This window comes from Anoplopoma fimbria, chromosome 15 (assembly GCF_027596085.1).
Source record: "Anoplopoma fimbria isolate UVic2021 breed Golden Eagle Sablefish chromosome 15, Afim_UVic_2022, whole genome shotgun sequence".
Lineage (NCBI taxonomy): Eukaryota > Metazoa > Chordata > Actinopteri > Perciformes > Anoplopomatidae > Anoplopoma > Anoplopoma fimbria.
In genome coordinates, this window is record NC_072463.1 from 13,098,848 (window position 1) to 13,116,621 (window position 17,774).

Below are 17,774 nucleotides of genomic sequence, written 5' to 3' on the forward strand. Positions count from 1 at the left end.
AAGTAACTAATATTGTCAAATAAATATAGTGAAGATAAAAGTACAAAATTTCCCTTTGAGATGTGGTGGACTAGAAGTAAAAAGTACTGGAAAATGTTACTAAAGTACAGTACTTGAGTAGCCTAAATGTACTTAGTTCCATTCCACAACTTCTAGAGCGCAAAATTGTAGACATCTTTCCATAAGCATTGACTGGGAAAAGGAGTTGATTTGCTCCCTAAACGTTGGTAACGTGGTTCTCTAAATGTTGTACTTTAATGTCTTTGAGAGGTCTTTTTTTCACTTTGCTGATTTTCCCAGCTGATTGGGACTGTGTGGGTCCAGCGGTGGTGTCCGTGTCCTGGCCAGTGTAAAGGGAGTCATGGGGAGTCTTGGGTTTATGACGCCAATGTTTGCACTCACCGACCCCTCCATATTATCACAGTGACATACTTGAACTCCACTTCACAGACCCACCCGTGGTGTGACCCCTTCAGCTGATTCCCCCCCCCCCCCCCTGTGCATTACAACTGACTTAGCTAATGGTGTAAACTTGACAACGCCAACAGAACTTTGCACAGTCAAGCATCCTGTCTCACCTTCTTCTCAGTGAACACTGATTGGACCTCAGGGAAAGCCTTTTCCTGTCTGTGTCACAGGGGTAATTCCTAATGGAGAATCCCATATTTGGCATGTCTGTGTGCTCGCGTGTGTGCTTTTATGCATGCGTTGGCGATGATAAGACGATACAGGAAAAGGGGTTTCCTTTGGGCGTTGTGTGTGTGTGATACCCCCCCCCATCTACAACCTTTTCTTTGGTCTGCTCAGTGAGGGAATGCATTGGGTGGAGTTGGGATTGTGGGCAGTGGTGGGAAGCTTGGGCCGTCAAGGGTCATTTCCTTTCATCTTGGCTTCCCCTTCGCCCTCACACACACACACATGCATACTGTACATAAATGCATTTATATTCACAGAAAATCCATCACCCACACCCACATGGATGCTGTCATACTCTGGAGGTGGAATCCAGAAGGGGAGGGTGAGTGATCTAAAGACAGAGAGCGAGCGAGGGAGAGCGAGCAAGAGAGGGAGGGGGGGGAGAGGGAGAGGGGACAATGTCAACAGCTCAGCTCCCAGCACAGTCAGCTGAAATCCAGAGCTCGGCTCAGAAGCTCAGAGAGGGGAAGCAGACAAAAACGCAGCAGCTCCGGTCGGGAAACATCGTCGGACTCAGCGAAGGCATGGAATCCGGCCACGAAACACAAACTCCAAAGGGCAAAAAGAGGGATCTAAATCCAGAGGCTGCAGGAATGCTTTAAAACTTTCTTGTGTCCTTGCTTTGTTGAGAGGCTCTTTATTTCCCCTTTCAAGTGACGTGACACGGGAACAATCCATCTCTCAGGGCGGCCCATCTGAAGTGGGTAAGTAGGAGATACTCGATCTCGATACTGATACCAGTGACCCTTCCTGGTCGCTCATAGTTACACCGTAGTTCAGTTCCACTCAGTAGGAGATTACACATACAGGCAGGCTGCAGATGTTTTAAGTAAAAACCCAGTTTGTCCGTGCACTGCAATCCGGCTGCTCAGTCCAGCCAGGAAAACATATATTACCGCAGCCAATAAAATAAACATTTGTCAGAAGGCTCAGTTCAGAGCTGAGCAAGGATCAAGCTGGTGGGCAACAGGGGCTGCTAATCCCACTACTGTTTTTGTGTTGTTGTGATTGGAGGGAAAGGCTGTATTTTGCAGTACTTTTCCTCTTTACTACGGGGGCTTTATAGGTCATAAACGGCAGCTAAAGCTGGGTTGTGAAATATGCGTGGTCTTTATATATGGGCTCCTTCTTCAGTGGTGTTGACAGCACGCCTTGCTTTACCTCCGTGTGTGCTGGTGCATTACATAAGCAAGGCTTTTGGCATATTGATGGTAGTCTTGGATTCCGTTTTTGCTGAGATCGTTTGGAGTTTCATTTACTTTGGAAAACGTTGGATGATTTCGGGGATGGATGGATGGGGGGTTCCGAATTATTGGGAGCTGGGAGAGCGAGTTGAAGGAGATTGATATCCTCGTTTGGTTAAAGCTCTAAAAAAAAATGTAGTCTTGGGAATTGTTTGGCATTTCAGGAATTGAGGGAGGATGGCACAGTGTCATATGTAAGGGGCGAAGGCCTATTTCGGGTCCTAGACGTGGGCTGATCACACATCTTCATCAATCACACAGTCAGCCCTTTGGTGTAAGTCGTGGCCTGGCAGCCAGACATTCCATATATGCTGTACATCTCCTCCCAGCAACAACTCAACCCAATATGGAGCCGGGGGAGTAGACTTCTACATACCTCTAAATGCGGCCTGCTTTTGCCTGGGATGTTGGTACTGCCTTTATATAGACTATCCTTCCACAATTCCCTCAAGGGAAGCCGTCTTCAGCTAAAACCAACATAAACACTCCGTCTTAATCTCCCAGGGTTCCTCATTGGAATAAATTGTGTAGCCTCCTTTCCAGTGTGGAAGCATTGCCTATCCCAGTTGAGAGGCTGTCATCTTAGTTGTAAATCCTTTTAGTGTGTCGAAAGCACGGTGATGGAACTTCATGCACTGGCCCTCAAAAATGTCCACCTGTGAAACTGATTATTGACGGCTACTTTGGATGGAAAGTATCCCAAACAGATGCTTCTGCGTTTGTGAACATTTTACAAGAGGCTTTGGCTTCATAAATGGCCGATCTGGGAGGTAATAGCTACATGAATCGGCATAAGACAAACATTATTCAACGTCATCCGTCCCTTTTCAGTGGCTCGCCTTCCAAGGTTGATGAACCAGAGGCAAAACTCATTCATACAGTCATGAGGCCACGTGTTTTCTTTGATGTCTTTTTGCATTGTGAACAAGATAGTATCCATTTCCACCACATCAAAGGCTCACTCTCCAGTGTGCTGGAAGTCCTCCTACCCTCACGTGTGCCAGGGGGGCGTGCTGAGTGACATCGCTAAAAGATTCAGTGTGCCGGGTGGGCATTAACGCAAGTTAAGGACTCGCATGTAACGTTTGTGACACACTCTGCTGCCGTCAGCGCTCTCAGGGCTTTTCATATTTTACCGACCATTACGGATGCATGAACTGCTCTCTCAGGATTAGAGGGAGAGCGAGGGAGAGTTTAGGGATAGGCGGTCGGCCTTTTATCGCTGCAGCCCTGCAGCTGACTGGCAGCTCAACGGCCTCCTCATTACGATGGGGACAGAGAGGAAAAAGAGATGAGGACTGTAAAGCTGCTTAAATTCAACTATCTGATCTTTTGGACGGGATTAGTACCATGTTGTGTTTACAGTAGAGTGGTTGTGGTGTCTGAGGGACAAAACTACAGGGCAGTAAGGCTGCTGTTGTTCTCTCTGCTTCACTGGAAGTCCCCCACTCTGACTCTGTCTGTCTGTCTGTCTGTCTGTCTGTCTGTCTGTGTCTCTGTGTGTGTGTGTGTGTGTGTGTGTGTGTGTGTGTGTGTGTGTGTGTGTGTGTGTGTGTGTGTGTGTGTGTGTGTGTGTGTGTGTGTGTGTGTGTGTGTGTGTGTGTGTGTGTGTGTGAAATGCCACTATTGTAGTTGTGCCAGTGACACACTTTCTGGGGCTTATGATGTGTAAGCATGTCTCTTCTTTACAGTGCTTCAATTCAGTGTAGTATTACCACAGGCTATTTAAAAAAACGTGCTGGTCACTTCGAAGGGCTCCCCCTATATATCTAGCTATAACTGTCCTAGAAGAGCATTCCAGACATTACCCAGAAGCCCTCTGTCCTCTATGGTGCAGCTGTTGACCTCTCACCCAGGCAAGATTAATAGCTTAACAATTCACAATGTAGACTGACCCAATCCATTCACTGACATTGATGGACATGTTCAAATCTGGTTGCATGGGATGAGAAGGCAAACAGTGGCATGCTAGCAGTCAAACTATTGAGAACTGCTGAGCTTAACCAGTAAGTGTAGTCCTCAGCATGGAAACCAGTTAGTAGGACTGGGTATTGTTTAAAAAGTGACAATGCCAGGAACAATACTGGTATCCTTGAAGTGATAAAGGTGACACTAGAGTACCCATCATGTGAATGGAAGCCGTGTGCGTGTCCCACTGGATAGCTACTTGTCGGTGCACTGTACAGAGTTCACACAGTGGTTACCATGATAGCTTGTCCCCCGAATAATGGCGTCCGGACCACTTCGTCGTTGAAAAGTAACACCCACCCTACCCCCCGGGTAAAGAATGTTAGCTCTGTCAATACTGTTGCCATTATTAGCACTGTTTGCGCTGTTAACATTGTTAGCTTCTAGCCGCTAGCTTAGGCAGGCAGTCTTGCTGCTGCGATAGTGGGACAATAACGCGTTGCATTAAATCAAAGAACGTTTGTGATGATTGGCTGCCAGCAAAACCATACAAAATGTCTGGGCACAAAAAAAGATCCATTTCAGGTGTCGTTTGACTGGAGACGTTTCAATACTTATTGGTGCTGGGTTATTTCGCTTCATACCTTTTTAAAGATATGAAGTACAAATACCCAGCTCTGAATTTTTGCTTGGTTTGTTCAAAAGTTACCCCTTTCAACCACCCAGAGGAGCTGGATCTTCTCAGAAATATGTGTAATTTGGACTCTGGGGTGATTGAGAACATGGGAGTCTCTAGGAAGTCCGGCATCTCTTCCGTCTTGACATTAACCAGGTCCGAGTCTGTACTCCAGCCATTTTTTGCACACATATGATAACATGTCTTTAGTTAGACTGGGAGCTTGTGACTCTGGCGTTCCTCCCGTATGAAATAAGAAAATTATTTGACACGGCAGGGTAGCACTTTGGTGTTCGTGGGAAATGGATGCCAAGAAACGGATTTCATTCCGAGCCCCATTAATATGTGGGAATGTTTGGGCCTGTGGAATGTGGCATGGCCGACTTTCTTCTCATTCCCAGTATTAATAGCGTGGTAGTTATCCCAGTGATCCGGTCTATTTGATGAGCAGAGATGTGACTCGCAGAGATGTGCCCGTCGGCCAGAAGAGAAGTGGGTCAGCAGTGGGCCTGTGCTTCTGATGAAAGTCTCCCCCCTTTATACGACCTTCTTCTTGAGCCAACAGAACATCTGCGTTTTTAGGAGTCCCACACAGCAACTGGTGGACTTTCCTTGTGCAACATGTGGATGACCTTCTGAATACAGTTACACAAGCTGAAACCTTGATAAATGTCGCACAAAAAGGTTCTTTATGTCCTGTCAGGCCTTCAAAACGTGCGTCTGCAAACTCTGGTTGATTCGTCGTTAACTTCTTCTAAGCCGTCTGCTTCTGCACAGGTTCTGATTTCAACTTTTGTTCGAGTAACTTGTGTCTGTGGTTCGCGGCTTCTATGAAGGGGTTTAACATGTTTATAATAATTTGCTTCAAACTGCAACTGTGCATGGCTGGGTACTTGAGGCCCCTCCACTGCTGCATGGAGCTGCTACATTTGTTTTGATCAAAGCGAAAAGTCAGTCTAATGGCACAGTTGTAACAAACCCTGGTACTTCATGTGGTCTGTTCCTCACATGGGGAAATGTCATCTTTTTCCTTTTTTTTAAACGAATCAAGCTAAATGAAATGGCTATTAATGACATCCCCGGAGGATTGGAAACATCTCCCCCCCCTCCAATTTTTCCAGTGTAAAACCACTGAGGCATTTCCTCTTTATGGGTGAGGTGGGTTACTGTTCTTCATGGCCCTGTTAAAGCCAACTGTGCTTATATGTTTGTTTTGAATGAGGCTAGAAGCCAATAAGACCTCAGGGAATGTCGAATGTTGGCAGTGAAAGAGTTGACAGTTTAAGAGTTTATGATGTGATGTTGAAAGACTGCCATGTATAGGTGGTGGTGGAGATCTGGCTGGTTAAACAAAATGAATTGGTTGGTTAGAGATGACACAATATGGACTTTGCACACAGTTCGGAGTTCACAGTGATGGGATTTCAATTAACAATAGACAGATATAAAAAAAGCAATCAACAACCATTGCAATTTTTCCTCAAGGGACAATCTGTGTGCTTCACATACACGATCGGTGGCCACTTTGCAATCCTGGGGCGGTTCCATATAATTACACTGTCCTTCAACTGGCTGTCTGACAAGATCTGTTTGTAAACAATAGGAAATGAAAAATGCCTCTCAGTCCAAATGTGAATGCATTTGCCTTGGAGACAGTCTGGATATATTTAAGCAGCAGTATTAACCACGAGCAATTAAAGTAATTAATAATAATTGTGGTTGTGGTCAATTTGAATTGAGGTACTTAGACTTGTTCATTTCTTCCTTCAGTAACACACAGTGTAATTGCACTGTATGACAGCGCCATGGAACTGGCTAAGCCACACTCCTTAACATCTGTTGGTATTGTTTAAGCCTGTCATATACAGTGACTAGAAGCATGAGACAAGCTTGAAACTATACTGTATGTGCTTGAAGGCCATTGTCATGTTGTCAAGGTACAGCTCCAAATCCAACAGCTGCATAGGTTTTCAGCCATCCTCCTCTATCTGATCGAAGGGCAGAAAGGAAGGGATAGGAAGAACTTAAGCAAAGGAATGAGGGAGGTTTGGAGGGATGGTTAAAAAGAGGGTTGTGTTGGGGGTGGGGGTGGGTGAAGGGAAGGAAGGGTGGGGTCCTGATCATCTGATTCTGGGTACTTCTGTGAAGATGCACGTAGGCATAAGAGCACAGACAGTCCTTTTTAGTAGCGGCATAAATCCTTAGTGTCTGTGGATGGAGCCGAAGCATGGTAACGGCCTACCCTTATTAATCAAACGTTAATTAAAAGTAGACCTGTCACTGTTAATTGATTTTGTTTGACAATATATTGTCCCAGGAAAAAAAACAGAATCCAGAAGAAAACATTTTATGCTAACGATATAATGATAATATAATACAATCACAATACAATTACACAATTCTTATTTAGGAATTTGATGTGAAAGAAATATTAAAATATTCTAAATAAATAAAGCATAAATAAAATAAGACCACACAACCAATCCAATTAATCAATAAAATGGATTCTGATAACACAAAATGTGCAATGTCTGGCGCAATGTCCAGGTCTTAAAATGGAAAACTGTTTATTCCAGGTATCATGTTGGCTTAAAAAAAAAATGTTGTTACGTGAACAAACGAAAAAATGATTGGGGTAATGTCTATACCATACATTAAGTCTGTAATGTAAAGGTTTATCAAAGTCATGACCATATATTGTACAATAAGTTGATAACGTGAAAATGATGGAGGTCATGTCCTTATATTGTACAATAAACTGAAAATGTTAAGAGGATCGAGTTTAATTTATAGTAAGATAAATCAATATAGTAGTTATTGTTACAGGCTTACTTAAAGTTTAAGCAAATATTTACTGACAGAAATTATACTGAAAAGAATCCTTACTTTATATCTATAAATCATTCTCTTCCATTACGTTTCCGTGAGAATCTGAGTGGCGCAAGAATGTTGGAGAGAGACCATGCTGTCATAGCTAAAAATAGCTGTCCCCTTAAATATCAGATACACATGGACTCCGGAGCTAGGGGAGGTAATTTAAAGTTGCTCAGGCCGAAAAAACGCTCCCCGCCTTCCTCAGCCTCCCCTGTCAGGCCCCAGCAGAAATGTCCAAACCAAATCCTCTGGCCCATTGTCCAGGTCCACATGAGAAAGCCACTCTGTGTACAGACTCTCATGAAAGCGCCGGCCCTCTGTGTGCTCTCGGGACGAGCGCAGGAATGCATTGCATGCAAATGTGCCGTGAAATAACGGCAGTGCCTCCGCCGTTCGCTCCGGTCGTTTGTCAGTTGAGACTGAAATTCGCTACCAACCGTGGAGACCTGCGCTGGGATAGATGGGTGATGTCACATCTCTGGAATGTAATGTAAAATGTTTACATTTATTTGATCATTGATGGATCTTGTCTATTGGTCACGCCAGCTGTTTCATGATCAATCACATTACTTTACACACATCCTGTAAACACCACCCATGGTGCTTAACCCCAATGGAAATGATGAAGTGATACATGGATAAATGTCTTTAATTGGCGTGAGACAGAACAAACTGAAATGTGTGTTTATATGCCTGTATGTGGGAATGCTTGCCTGTACTGTATGTTGCACAAAATGTCACTGATTAGCACTACAATGCGACCTCCGACCCGAACAGGCTGAGATGTATGATGTGTACATTGCATCCCCAAGGCCTAATGCAGCGAATGTGGGTGGGCCACAGATCCAATGGGGTTCATGGGAGAATGAGTTTTCAGTGTCCCAGGTGATTTGGCTCCCAGCCAGTGGCTTTTGAGACGGGGGTAAATAGAATTGAAGGGTAGGTCCATTAGTCATTGGGCAGACAGGCAGACAGTAGAAAGGGAGGGGAGGGCATGTTAGAGAGGGCATGTCTGGGGCAACAGCACCCAAAGAGTGGCAGAGCTCCAATGTGTCCAACGGCGGGGTTGAAAAGCTACTTCGTGTCAAATAATGAGTGTGAGAGGTTCACTTCCACATGCAATTCTTACACCCCAGTGCACGGCCATGACCGCCCACAAATAAAAGAACAGGCAGACCTGTCCTAACACAGAACCATTAAAACATTTTTGTGTGTGTTCACATTGTTGACCCTCCATGTTGGCATCCTATGTCAGAACATCAGAAATCCTTTGTGGTTCGAGAGAAAGTAGGGATTTTTACTCAGACATTGTGATTTGTCATCTGATGCGAGTGCCCTGTACCAATTTAAACAGGAGGTCTCCTTAAAAACAATGGGATGTTTAAAGGTTGGATCATTTCTTCAACGTTATAATCCTCACAGTTTTCTCTCTTTCAAACCTAGGGACATTTGGGTTTTTAACCATACCAATTCCGATACCTAAACTTGCATATAGGCCGATACTGAGAACCGATCTGATCCCTGTGCGCTGCTTACAGAAAATTAATTCCATTGAACTTCCTTTTGTTATCTAGTTTTAGATCTATATTTCTTTGGTGTAAAATATTACCATATTGCTGACATTTTGCTCGCTCCGGCTAACGTTAGGCTCTCCGCTAGCACCTGCCCGATCACTACCGAGCATGTGCGACTCTCAACAGATATGAGAAAGAAGTGAGGTGGCGACTTCCATCATCAAATTTGTCAACCTGAAATTGTTGCATAGACTCGCGTACTAACGAGTACCCGGTCCAGCATCTTTGGCTGAATCGGTGGCATTTACGATAACGTCTAACTAAACCTCATCCTATGATCCTAGTTTATTTCTGGAATTTCTTTGACAATACCCATTCATTGGATTAACAATGTGAAATTGCGTTTATGTAATAGTTTTCATTGTTACATGTGGAGCCTGCCTTAGCTCTGCAGGCTTCCAATGGCTCCCGCACAAGGGAGACGTCATTCGCTCATGAACTTACTTTGTTGGACGGTTGTTTTCTTTGTTATAACAACGTGAATTCATAAATTCTCTGAGATCAGGTTGAGATAAGCTGCCTAAGCTTCCTGTACCACAGTAACCATGGGTGCCACCAGATCAACCAAGACTTACATCTTAGGGATTCTAGTTGCCTGGTGCTTTTCCGACACCCAACACGATGTTGGTTCACTCCTCTCGCCAGCTGCATGCCAACGGTTTGCCAAAACAACTCCAATCCCTAAATCTGCACTGCATTTTGCCCTCTTGTTCGTGCCTGTGCCAGCGTGGCACTGCTCCGCCATCTCTGGGTGCTTACGTAACGCTGTCTGCACCCTCCTCCACCAGGCCCAGCACCCCGGGAGGAATGGTCCTCATTTGTGGGACCCAGAAACAATGTGCATGCAGGGGGAAAAAAAGAAAAGTGTGCCACAAGCTTCCTTCTGATCTTTTATTCAGTGCCTCTTTAAAATAATCTAGCTCTTTCTTGGCCATGCCTTCTTCGCCTATTCTACTTATTTGTTTCAATCGTTTTTATTGCTGCTTCTTGTATTTCCTCCCACGTCACTGTTGCCCTCCTTTCTTTGTCTCTCTGTATCTACTTGGAATCAGTTGGGTGTGAAGAGCTAGACTGGAATTTATCCATCCACCCATGTGTTACAAAGAAGATGACAAGGGCTCGTCCTTAGTGTGAAAGTGAAGGGGCAGGTGGAGGTGCTGCAGTGTGAGGAGGGAAGGATAAAGGCAGGAGGATGCAGTGAGCATGATGCATTTTGATGCAGGAGCACACTGCTGAAGCTGTAGTGTAAGAGGGGGAATGTGCAGAATGGGTGAATGATGCAGCTCTTTTGAAATGGATCCAAGGAGGGGATGGACTCAACAGGAGCGGGATTTGTATCTGACTTTATTTCATTTGGCACTAAATACAAGATATACACCTCTTCCTCTGTGTCTCGCCTGCACATTCGCAAACACGATCACACACCAGCAGCAGCAACAGCAGCCCGTCACTCCTCACTGCCCCCCCCTCCTCCTCCACTGACCTACTTCCCCGGCGCTGGGGATGAGGCGATGAGGTAGTGCGCTGAATGAGAAGTGGCAGCAGTATCTCCCTTTATCCCTGCCTGCCTCCCTCCCTCACCACCTTCATCTCTCTGTCTCCCTCGCTCCGCTCCGCCGCTCCACCGCTCTCCACACTCTTCAAACACCGAGCACCCAGAAGCCTCCACTTCTCTGCTTTTTTGGGGCGTCTCGTGGTCGAGTGCGCAGAGACAGCATGTGTACGCGTGCGCCTGCGTCCAGGAACCTTCAGTGGGTGTGTCTGACTTTTTTTTAAAAAACGTGCAAACACGCGACTTCATTGCTGCGCCCACACAATGCGTTTGTTGCAGCTGCATTCGAGCGGGGAATTTGGCAAAATGTGTCCCGTGTTTTCACACTTTTCTACAGGCGTGAACCAAAATTCTTGTCCGTCACGACGAGCAGTTAGGATTGACAAATCTCCACGCACCTCTTCCTGTACCTCCTGCTTTGACACACACACACACAGATGGTATTAATTAGCACCAGCCTGCAGAGATCCACAGGCTTTCACTCTCTCCTCTTCCTATGACTTGTAAAACGGCCATGCATATACATCTGCTTCCCGGGGATGAGCAGAGGGGAAAGCAAGGAAGTGTGTGTGTGTACAGTTTATTTTTTGTACAGTTATCATCGGATATGGACAGCTCACTGACACAAAAGAGACCAGAGAGGGAATGACAGAAAAGAAAGAGCGAGTATGAAAATGGAGCGCACTGCCGAAGTGTCACACGGAGACACAACAGTTAGTTAATCCGCCCAGTAGTTCTCTAGTGTAGCATTTTAGGCTATAGCGCCGGTTGACGAGTACAGTTGTGGTGTTGTTCTCTGCACATGTGCGATGGCACCAAAACCGGGAACTCTCTGAGATGACAAGATTTTGGGAAGTAACAGCACAGCAGAAAGCACGAGTGCTGAGAAGAAAAGAAACAGAGGAGTAGGATACGTGGGATTAGGGCTGGCAGGAGGACATGCAAGATGTGGCGAGGAAAAATGACAGATGTTACTGTCAGGGAGGGGGGGTTGATGGAGGGAAATGTCACTCCATACCCCCTGAAAAGAGAAGAGTAATGGGAGGTGACAGCGGGTCAGAGAGGGAGGGGTGGAATGAAAAGCCGGGACATAAGAGGGGCTCCGAGGGCACATATGGCAGGGGACATGGTCAATTTGGATTGTGTTTGTGTGGTGACTCCGCCATACAGAGGATGACAAAGGCCTGCCTTATATTTATATACAGTACGTACAGTATACAGTACAGTATTTCTGTGTGTGTACTGTATGTGAGTGTTTGGATTTCTTGGTCTATTTCCCCTGGGCAAGGGCTGGAAGAAGGCCAGCAGAACTGGTGTTGAGTGAGGACTGGTCGCACGTGTGGGAGAGTGAAGATAGATGCGCACACACACATACACACCGAGAGACACTGGACAGCAGGTTTAGATTGTGAGTTTTTGCGCTGAATGACTTTAAAGCCCCTGTAGAGCGGCCTCTGTTCCATTAGGCTCTGCCAGCTGTCCACAGCGTCGGTACTAATTCACCACCGCAAAGATTTGGCTTAAAGAACTTAAAGCAATAAAAATGATAAAAAGCGGTCACTTGCGGACATTTGGAGAGCCTTTTCAAATGTAAATGCATGGAAAAGAATCTCCATAATTTACCATCTTGAAATGGGCTTTCTACCGTCACCTCACCGTTTCCTTTTCCCCCATTGACCCTATGAATGCTCATCTTTACATCCATTTGTGATCAGCACACCATGCTTAAGCCACATTTGGTTTAACATAAGTTGGCGTGGCGTCTCTGCAACTTGTTGCGCACAATTCCCCGTGACAATTGTCTTAAATTACTAGCACTGATCCTCTGTTGGGGGATACACTGTGTAGTGTTCAGAGGACGGTTTACACGGACATTTCTGACTTTGATCCATGGAAAGTATTTGTACCTCACAACAAACCTTCTTGGACATCATTTTGTCACAAAAATGAAGTCAATAAGAGGCAAGTGCAAAGTAGTTTTGTACCACATACTTGCATGTGCATTTTTGGTCGCTGAAGTTCTAAACCTCTTACATTGAAAGTTCCTAAAATGATTCCAATGTTAGATCTGGAGAACAGGATTTACAGTCCCTGTACTGAGCAAAAAATGCATTCCTATATTTAGCCAAAGCTAATATGAGGGTTTTCAGCAGAGTTAGCCAAGTACATCAGGAATGTTCAAAGTTACAGTTATTTTAGTTACAAAATTCAGTCCGGGGAATAACACAGGGAATTTTTATACAAAAAGGGCTTAATTGTAACACGATATCGTCTTAATTTTTTCCTACTCAGAGTGCTGAAGTTTAATGTTAGCTTTAGCTGCATATTTTAAACACAAGGAGGATGGTGGATTTAGTTTGCAGCTTATTTCATTAGTCTTCAACAGGGGTTTCTTCATAGACAGTACGGACAGGAAGAACAATTAGAGCGACCAAAATTCGATCGGCAAAGTGAGAATTTTTAAAGGAACAATATATAATGTACTTTATTAAATCATAAATTGAGCATCATATACCATCAGAGATAAAGGAAACATGCTAAATTTAAATATTAGCAACAATGCTACAACCGTGATGTTCGACCTGTTCAATGTCCATTCCAGTGTGTATCCAAATGAGTCCCTGAGTAGGTGTTTGTCATGCTTATCCCTAGCTACTAGCTATTTATCAATCTTATCTAATTAAAACCATATACATGTTTTACAAGAGTTAGTTCAATTTTGTGACTGAATCACTGAATGTGTTCAAATTTTGCTAGCGCTATATTGCTAAGTAGATGATTCGGTGACACGATAAGACTAACATTAGTTAGCTAGCCTTCAAAAAAGGTTAGCCTTGCTAGCAAAACGGCAAATAACTTTCTCTTTTAGCTTACGTTACTACAGTTAGCCCTCCAGCGCAGTTTGTTTAAAAAAATGTAGTTTTAAGGCCTTTTTTAAATTATTTTTGTTGATACTGTGCTTGCACAAATATATAAGTATTTCAACATATAAAGACTAACTAGCTGGTGCGCTTTCTGGTGCTCTACATGGGTGACGTGTTACATACATTATGCACAGGGAATGGGAGTATCAGTATGAGTAAACCGCTCAGTTTTGCCGTGGAGCCCTGCAGGTTAATTCCTCCCTGATTGGAGGAGTGTGTTCAGAGATTGTGACCTCGGTCGTCATAGCACACACGCTGGTGCAGTATCAAATGTGCCTAGCACACATACACGAGATGCCGAACGTGCTATAATTGACATTCAGCACACCGATGCAACGACTATGAAACCTATTTGAAGGTGATTATACGGAATAATTTAAGATACGGTGCTTGTCAGAAAATAAGCCCAGTAATGGCTGCACAACGCACAGGCATTTCCATGTTCGAAGGAGCCAAAGAAAAACTTTGGTTGCCTTTCATTTAAAAAAAAAAGAAAAAAAAGCCTCCAGTTTATATTTGTAGCTGTGCACAGCCCTGCTGCCTTGAGAGGGGGATGGCAGATTCAAGGAGGCGGAAAAAGCAAGTGAGCGAACGACGAAGGGGCAAAATGGAAACGTGGTGTTTTCTCTTTTCGTTTTTTTTCCCATTCTTTAAGCGTCTGTCGAGGGCCGAGCGCATACATAAAGAATTTACCATCCAGCTATTTTTAAACCGTGCAGTGAGAACTCCTACGCTGAACGAATGTGTGAGAGAGAGCGATGGCGGAGAGTCGTCATGTAGTAGATTGTGGCTTCACGTGGAAACAGAAGCCATAAACTTTCACTGCCGTATTAAACAGACGGCTGCAAAGCTCTAACCTACTAACTGCTTGTTTGGTTATGTACAAATATCAATAAAAGCACAACATCGTGGAGAGGAATAGGAGTATTTTCTTTTTAAATATCCGCTTTCGTTGCTCTTGGTTCCATGCTCTTAAAGGCAACTTCATGGATTTTTTTTTTATTGTATTTCACAAAATTGATTTCTTGGTCAACTATTTCGGCTAGATTTGCATGACGGTGGTATTTGCATAACAGACTTGAGGTCCATTCATTCACAAATGCAGTAAACTGCTGCATAAAGACCGGCTTTGGCAACTGTGCGAGCCGGCTGCGGGTATGTGCTCACATTGTGTCAGTAAGTATGCGGTTGATAGGACATAATATGGTGTAAAGAGAGTATTATTCATACAGTAAGGAGACCACCCGTATCCTTTTTCGTAGCATTGAGGAAATCCTCCAGGGTGTTTCGGCCTATTCAGTCCCCTGCTCCTGTTGTACTTGGTTTCATCCACTGCTGTCCATACACATACACAATGTGGGCTCCATTGAAGGAGTGAGGGCACTGCTGGGGCAGCTCTCGGTGCAAGGCTGCACAAACAACACACACACGCTGTGAAGGCACTATTGTAGCTCACGGAAAAGAGGTTTCTTTGTCCAGAGCACCCGATGTCAAGATGAGGATACGATGGCGGCCCCCGCTGCCTATGTGTCCTCTCGCCTCGCAGGAAGAGCATCTCCGCCCTGGTACATGTTCATACGGACATAGTCGAGGGAATAAAGAAGATTCCCAAAGAGAATAGATGAAATCAACGGTTGTCAGACATGACCTTGGTGTCATCCGTGGTTGTAGGCTCCTGTAGCTTAAGCATTTCAGTGATCGCTTCTTAATCAGACTGTATTTCAAGTGCCGTAATTTCATGATAAAATCCAAGCACAGAGTTAATAAATTTCTTTAGGTGGCATTTGTTTCCCCTTTGTTTAGCTGTGGGGGCTGTTGCCGCTCATGTATCTTCCTGTGTTTATTCCAAACAAACCGGGGCTGCTGGAATCATAAATTGCTTCACTTCCTGTGCACTACAAGCCAATTCTTGCCAAGGAAACATTGACCAGATTTTGTGTGTGTGTGTGTGTGTGTGTGTGTGTGTGTGTGTGTGTGTGTGTGTGTGTGTGTGTGTGTGTGTGTGTGTGTGTGTGTGTGTGTGTGTGTGTGTGTGTGTGTGTGTGTGTGTGTGTGTGTGTGTGTGTGTGTGTGTGTGTGTGTGTGTGTGTGTGTGTGTGTGCCAGCCTTCATGGACTGACTATAGTCTCTGTCTTACTACGTTGTGATTGAAAATCTGATAAATGATTTACCGTAGAAGTGGAAATGTCATGCATTATGACATTAAACAGGCTTTTCCAAATGCATTGCATGTCAGTGAGAGTAATTCTTTATGACACTGGGGAAACCAAACCTAGGCCAGCTTGCATTGTTAATATCTCTGTAACCTTCTCCCTCTCTCTTCTCTTTCTTCCAGATCATGCCCCCTAGATAGCGGCCTCGTCCTCCTCTCCACTCCCCCTCCCTGCCCCTTGGCCCCTTCCTCTACCTTCCTCCACCATCACTGCCACCTGTGTCACCACAGCCACCATGCCCCCCAGGAAGAGGACGCGGCCGGGCCTGGGCTTCCTGTGCTGCTTCGGCAGCAGCGAGCCTCCGGAGATCAACCTCAAGGACAGCGTGCCCCTGCAGCTGCTGGAGTTCAGCGCCCCCATGCCGCCTGCTGAGGAGCTGAATGCACGGTTCTCCGAACTGGTGGTGAGTAAAGATGGAGGGATCTTTTCATCTTTAAGTAGTTTAACGGATCTTACCAGTTAGGCCTAGATTTTGGCTGAAGTCTCAACAGCGTGGTAAGGGCGTGTATTATGTATTTGAGGCTTACGGTAATATCACACCTGCGTTTGGTTTAGTTAATCCTCGGATAATTTACCCCCTTGGTGGTTTTCTTTTTCGGCAGTTATGAACACGGCGATCGCACTCGGGTGCTGACCAAAATTGGTCCCTGACTTGGACTACAGTAAACAAACTATAAGTGTGATAATGCCGTTAGATTAATCATCCCCTCAGTGGTTTCAATAGAGGAGCAGAGTCCCTGGAGTGATCAACTGAATCCTACTGCAACACGACATCCAGTAGCCATCCATTTATTCTGTTTAATGAGCATGTTCAACTTTATTGTAATGCAGTCCTGTGCTGTTTTGGATGCTGCACCTTCCAAAATGAGTGGCCATAAAAAAATGCTGCTCATTAAAGTGAAAACACAAGTGAAATATACGAAGTTGGCTCAAAACAACAATGTAAATCCTGGAATGTTCTTTTTCCTACTGCCATGCAGTCCAATTATTTTCCCTTCCCTTGCGTGTTGTTCATTATCCCGACCACACCGGATTAGGAGACGGGGTTTTGGAAGGGACTGGGTTTTTTGCGGAGGGCGTCTTGATGGTTGGATGAAGCCCCGCCCCAACCCCATTCCGCAAATTCAGAAGCTCATCCTTTCCACTACACAGCAGCCCGCCCTTGTGCGACAGTTCCCATCTCGTGCAGGGATCACACTTGTTGGCGGAGGTTGCTGGCCCCTCTGCACTGGTGCCAGACTGGCATGGCTGCGTTGGCATGTACCCATGGAGCAGAGTGGGATCAGGGCACAGCTGTCAGAATAGAGAAGGCTGCTGTGGTTTTCTGCTGCCATGCGATGCCGGTTCTGGCGTTGCTGGAAGAACAGGGCTTCTCTGTTTCTGTCTCTTTGTCCGCTCCGTTCCTGTTATGGTTCATCTCGGCGCCTCTGCCTTCTTCCTCTGTCTCTTTCTCCCTATCTCCACGATGTGTTCAGCAGCACGGCTACAGGGCTGCTTCTGCCTCCGTCACGTCCTGGTCTTTCGGAGTGCTGAACTTCACCGTCTGCAGGATATATCACTCCTTCAACTGTCATAATCAGTTCAGGAGATTAAGTGAAATTCCATTTGTGATAGGAAATGATTTGCTATTCTCAAGGCAGATATTTTTCTACTGGGGATCCTTTCCACGCTTTTCCTGCTAATTGACCCGGTTTGATCTTAAATTTGCTGACTAGGCTCCATTATAATCCCTGGTAATGCACAAGCCGTTATACATCAGTAGCTGCAGTGTATTAACTGGCTTGATTAGAGAACGTTTAAAGTTAGGATTGTTGCTATCAAGACGTTGATCCCCTCAGTCATGATCAGATGCCCTTTAAGATGTGCAATAACTTAAGCTAAGTTCTGGCATTTTATAAACTTGGTGCCCCTGCCTGGTCTGAAAAAAATGCCTACATGAAAAGTACATGGAGAAAAGTTTTGGAAAAGCAAACGTAGACATGTATTGCTGGGATAAGATAAAAAACATGGCTTTCACATGGGAGTGCTTAGCCAAATGACAGCAATCCTCGCGGGTGAGAGGACTGAATGACCCACCGCTTGCAAAGAAGTTGACTCATAGCGCACAAGCTGA

The 17,774-nt window shown here is 45.1% G+C and overlaps 1 protein-coding gene across 3 annotated transcripts in view; it reads left to right on the plus strand.

Moving 5' to 3' along the window:
- Window positions 1–17,774, plus strand: part of daam2 (dishevelled associated activator of morphogenesis 2) — a 94,400-nt gene that overhangs the window by 18,906 nt on the left and 57,720 nt on the right. For 2 of the 3 annotated variants that reach the window (XM_054613397.1, XM_054613399.1), the window contains exon 2: window positions 15,784–16,064. In XM_054613397.1, coding sequence (XP_054469372.1) covers window positions 15,897–16,064 — 168 coding nt within the window. In that variant the 5' untranslated portion in view covers window positions 15,784–15,896. Of the gene's footprint in view, window positions 1–1,312; window positions 1,401–15,783; window positions 16,065–17,774 lie in introns of those variants that run through there. The other variant, XM_054613398.1, reaches the window with a different exon arrangement.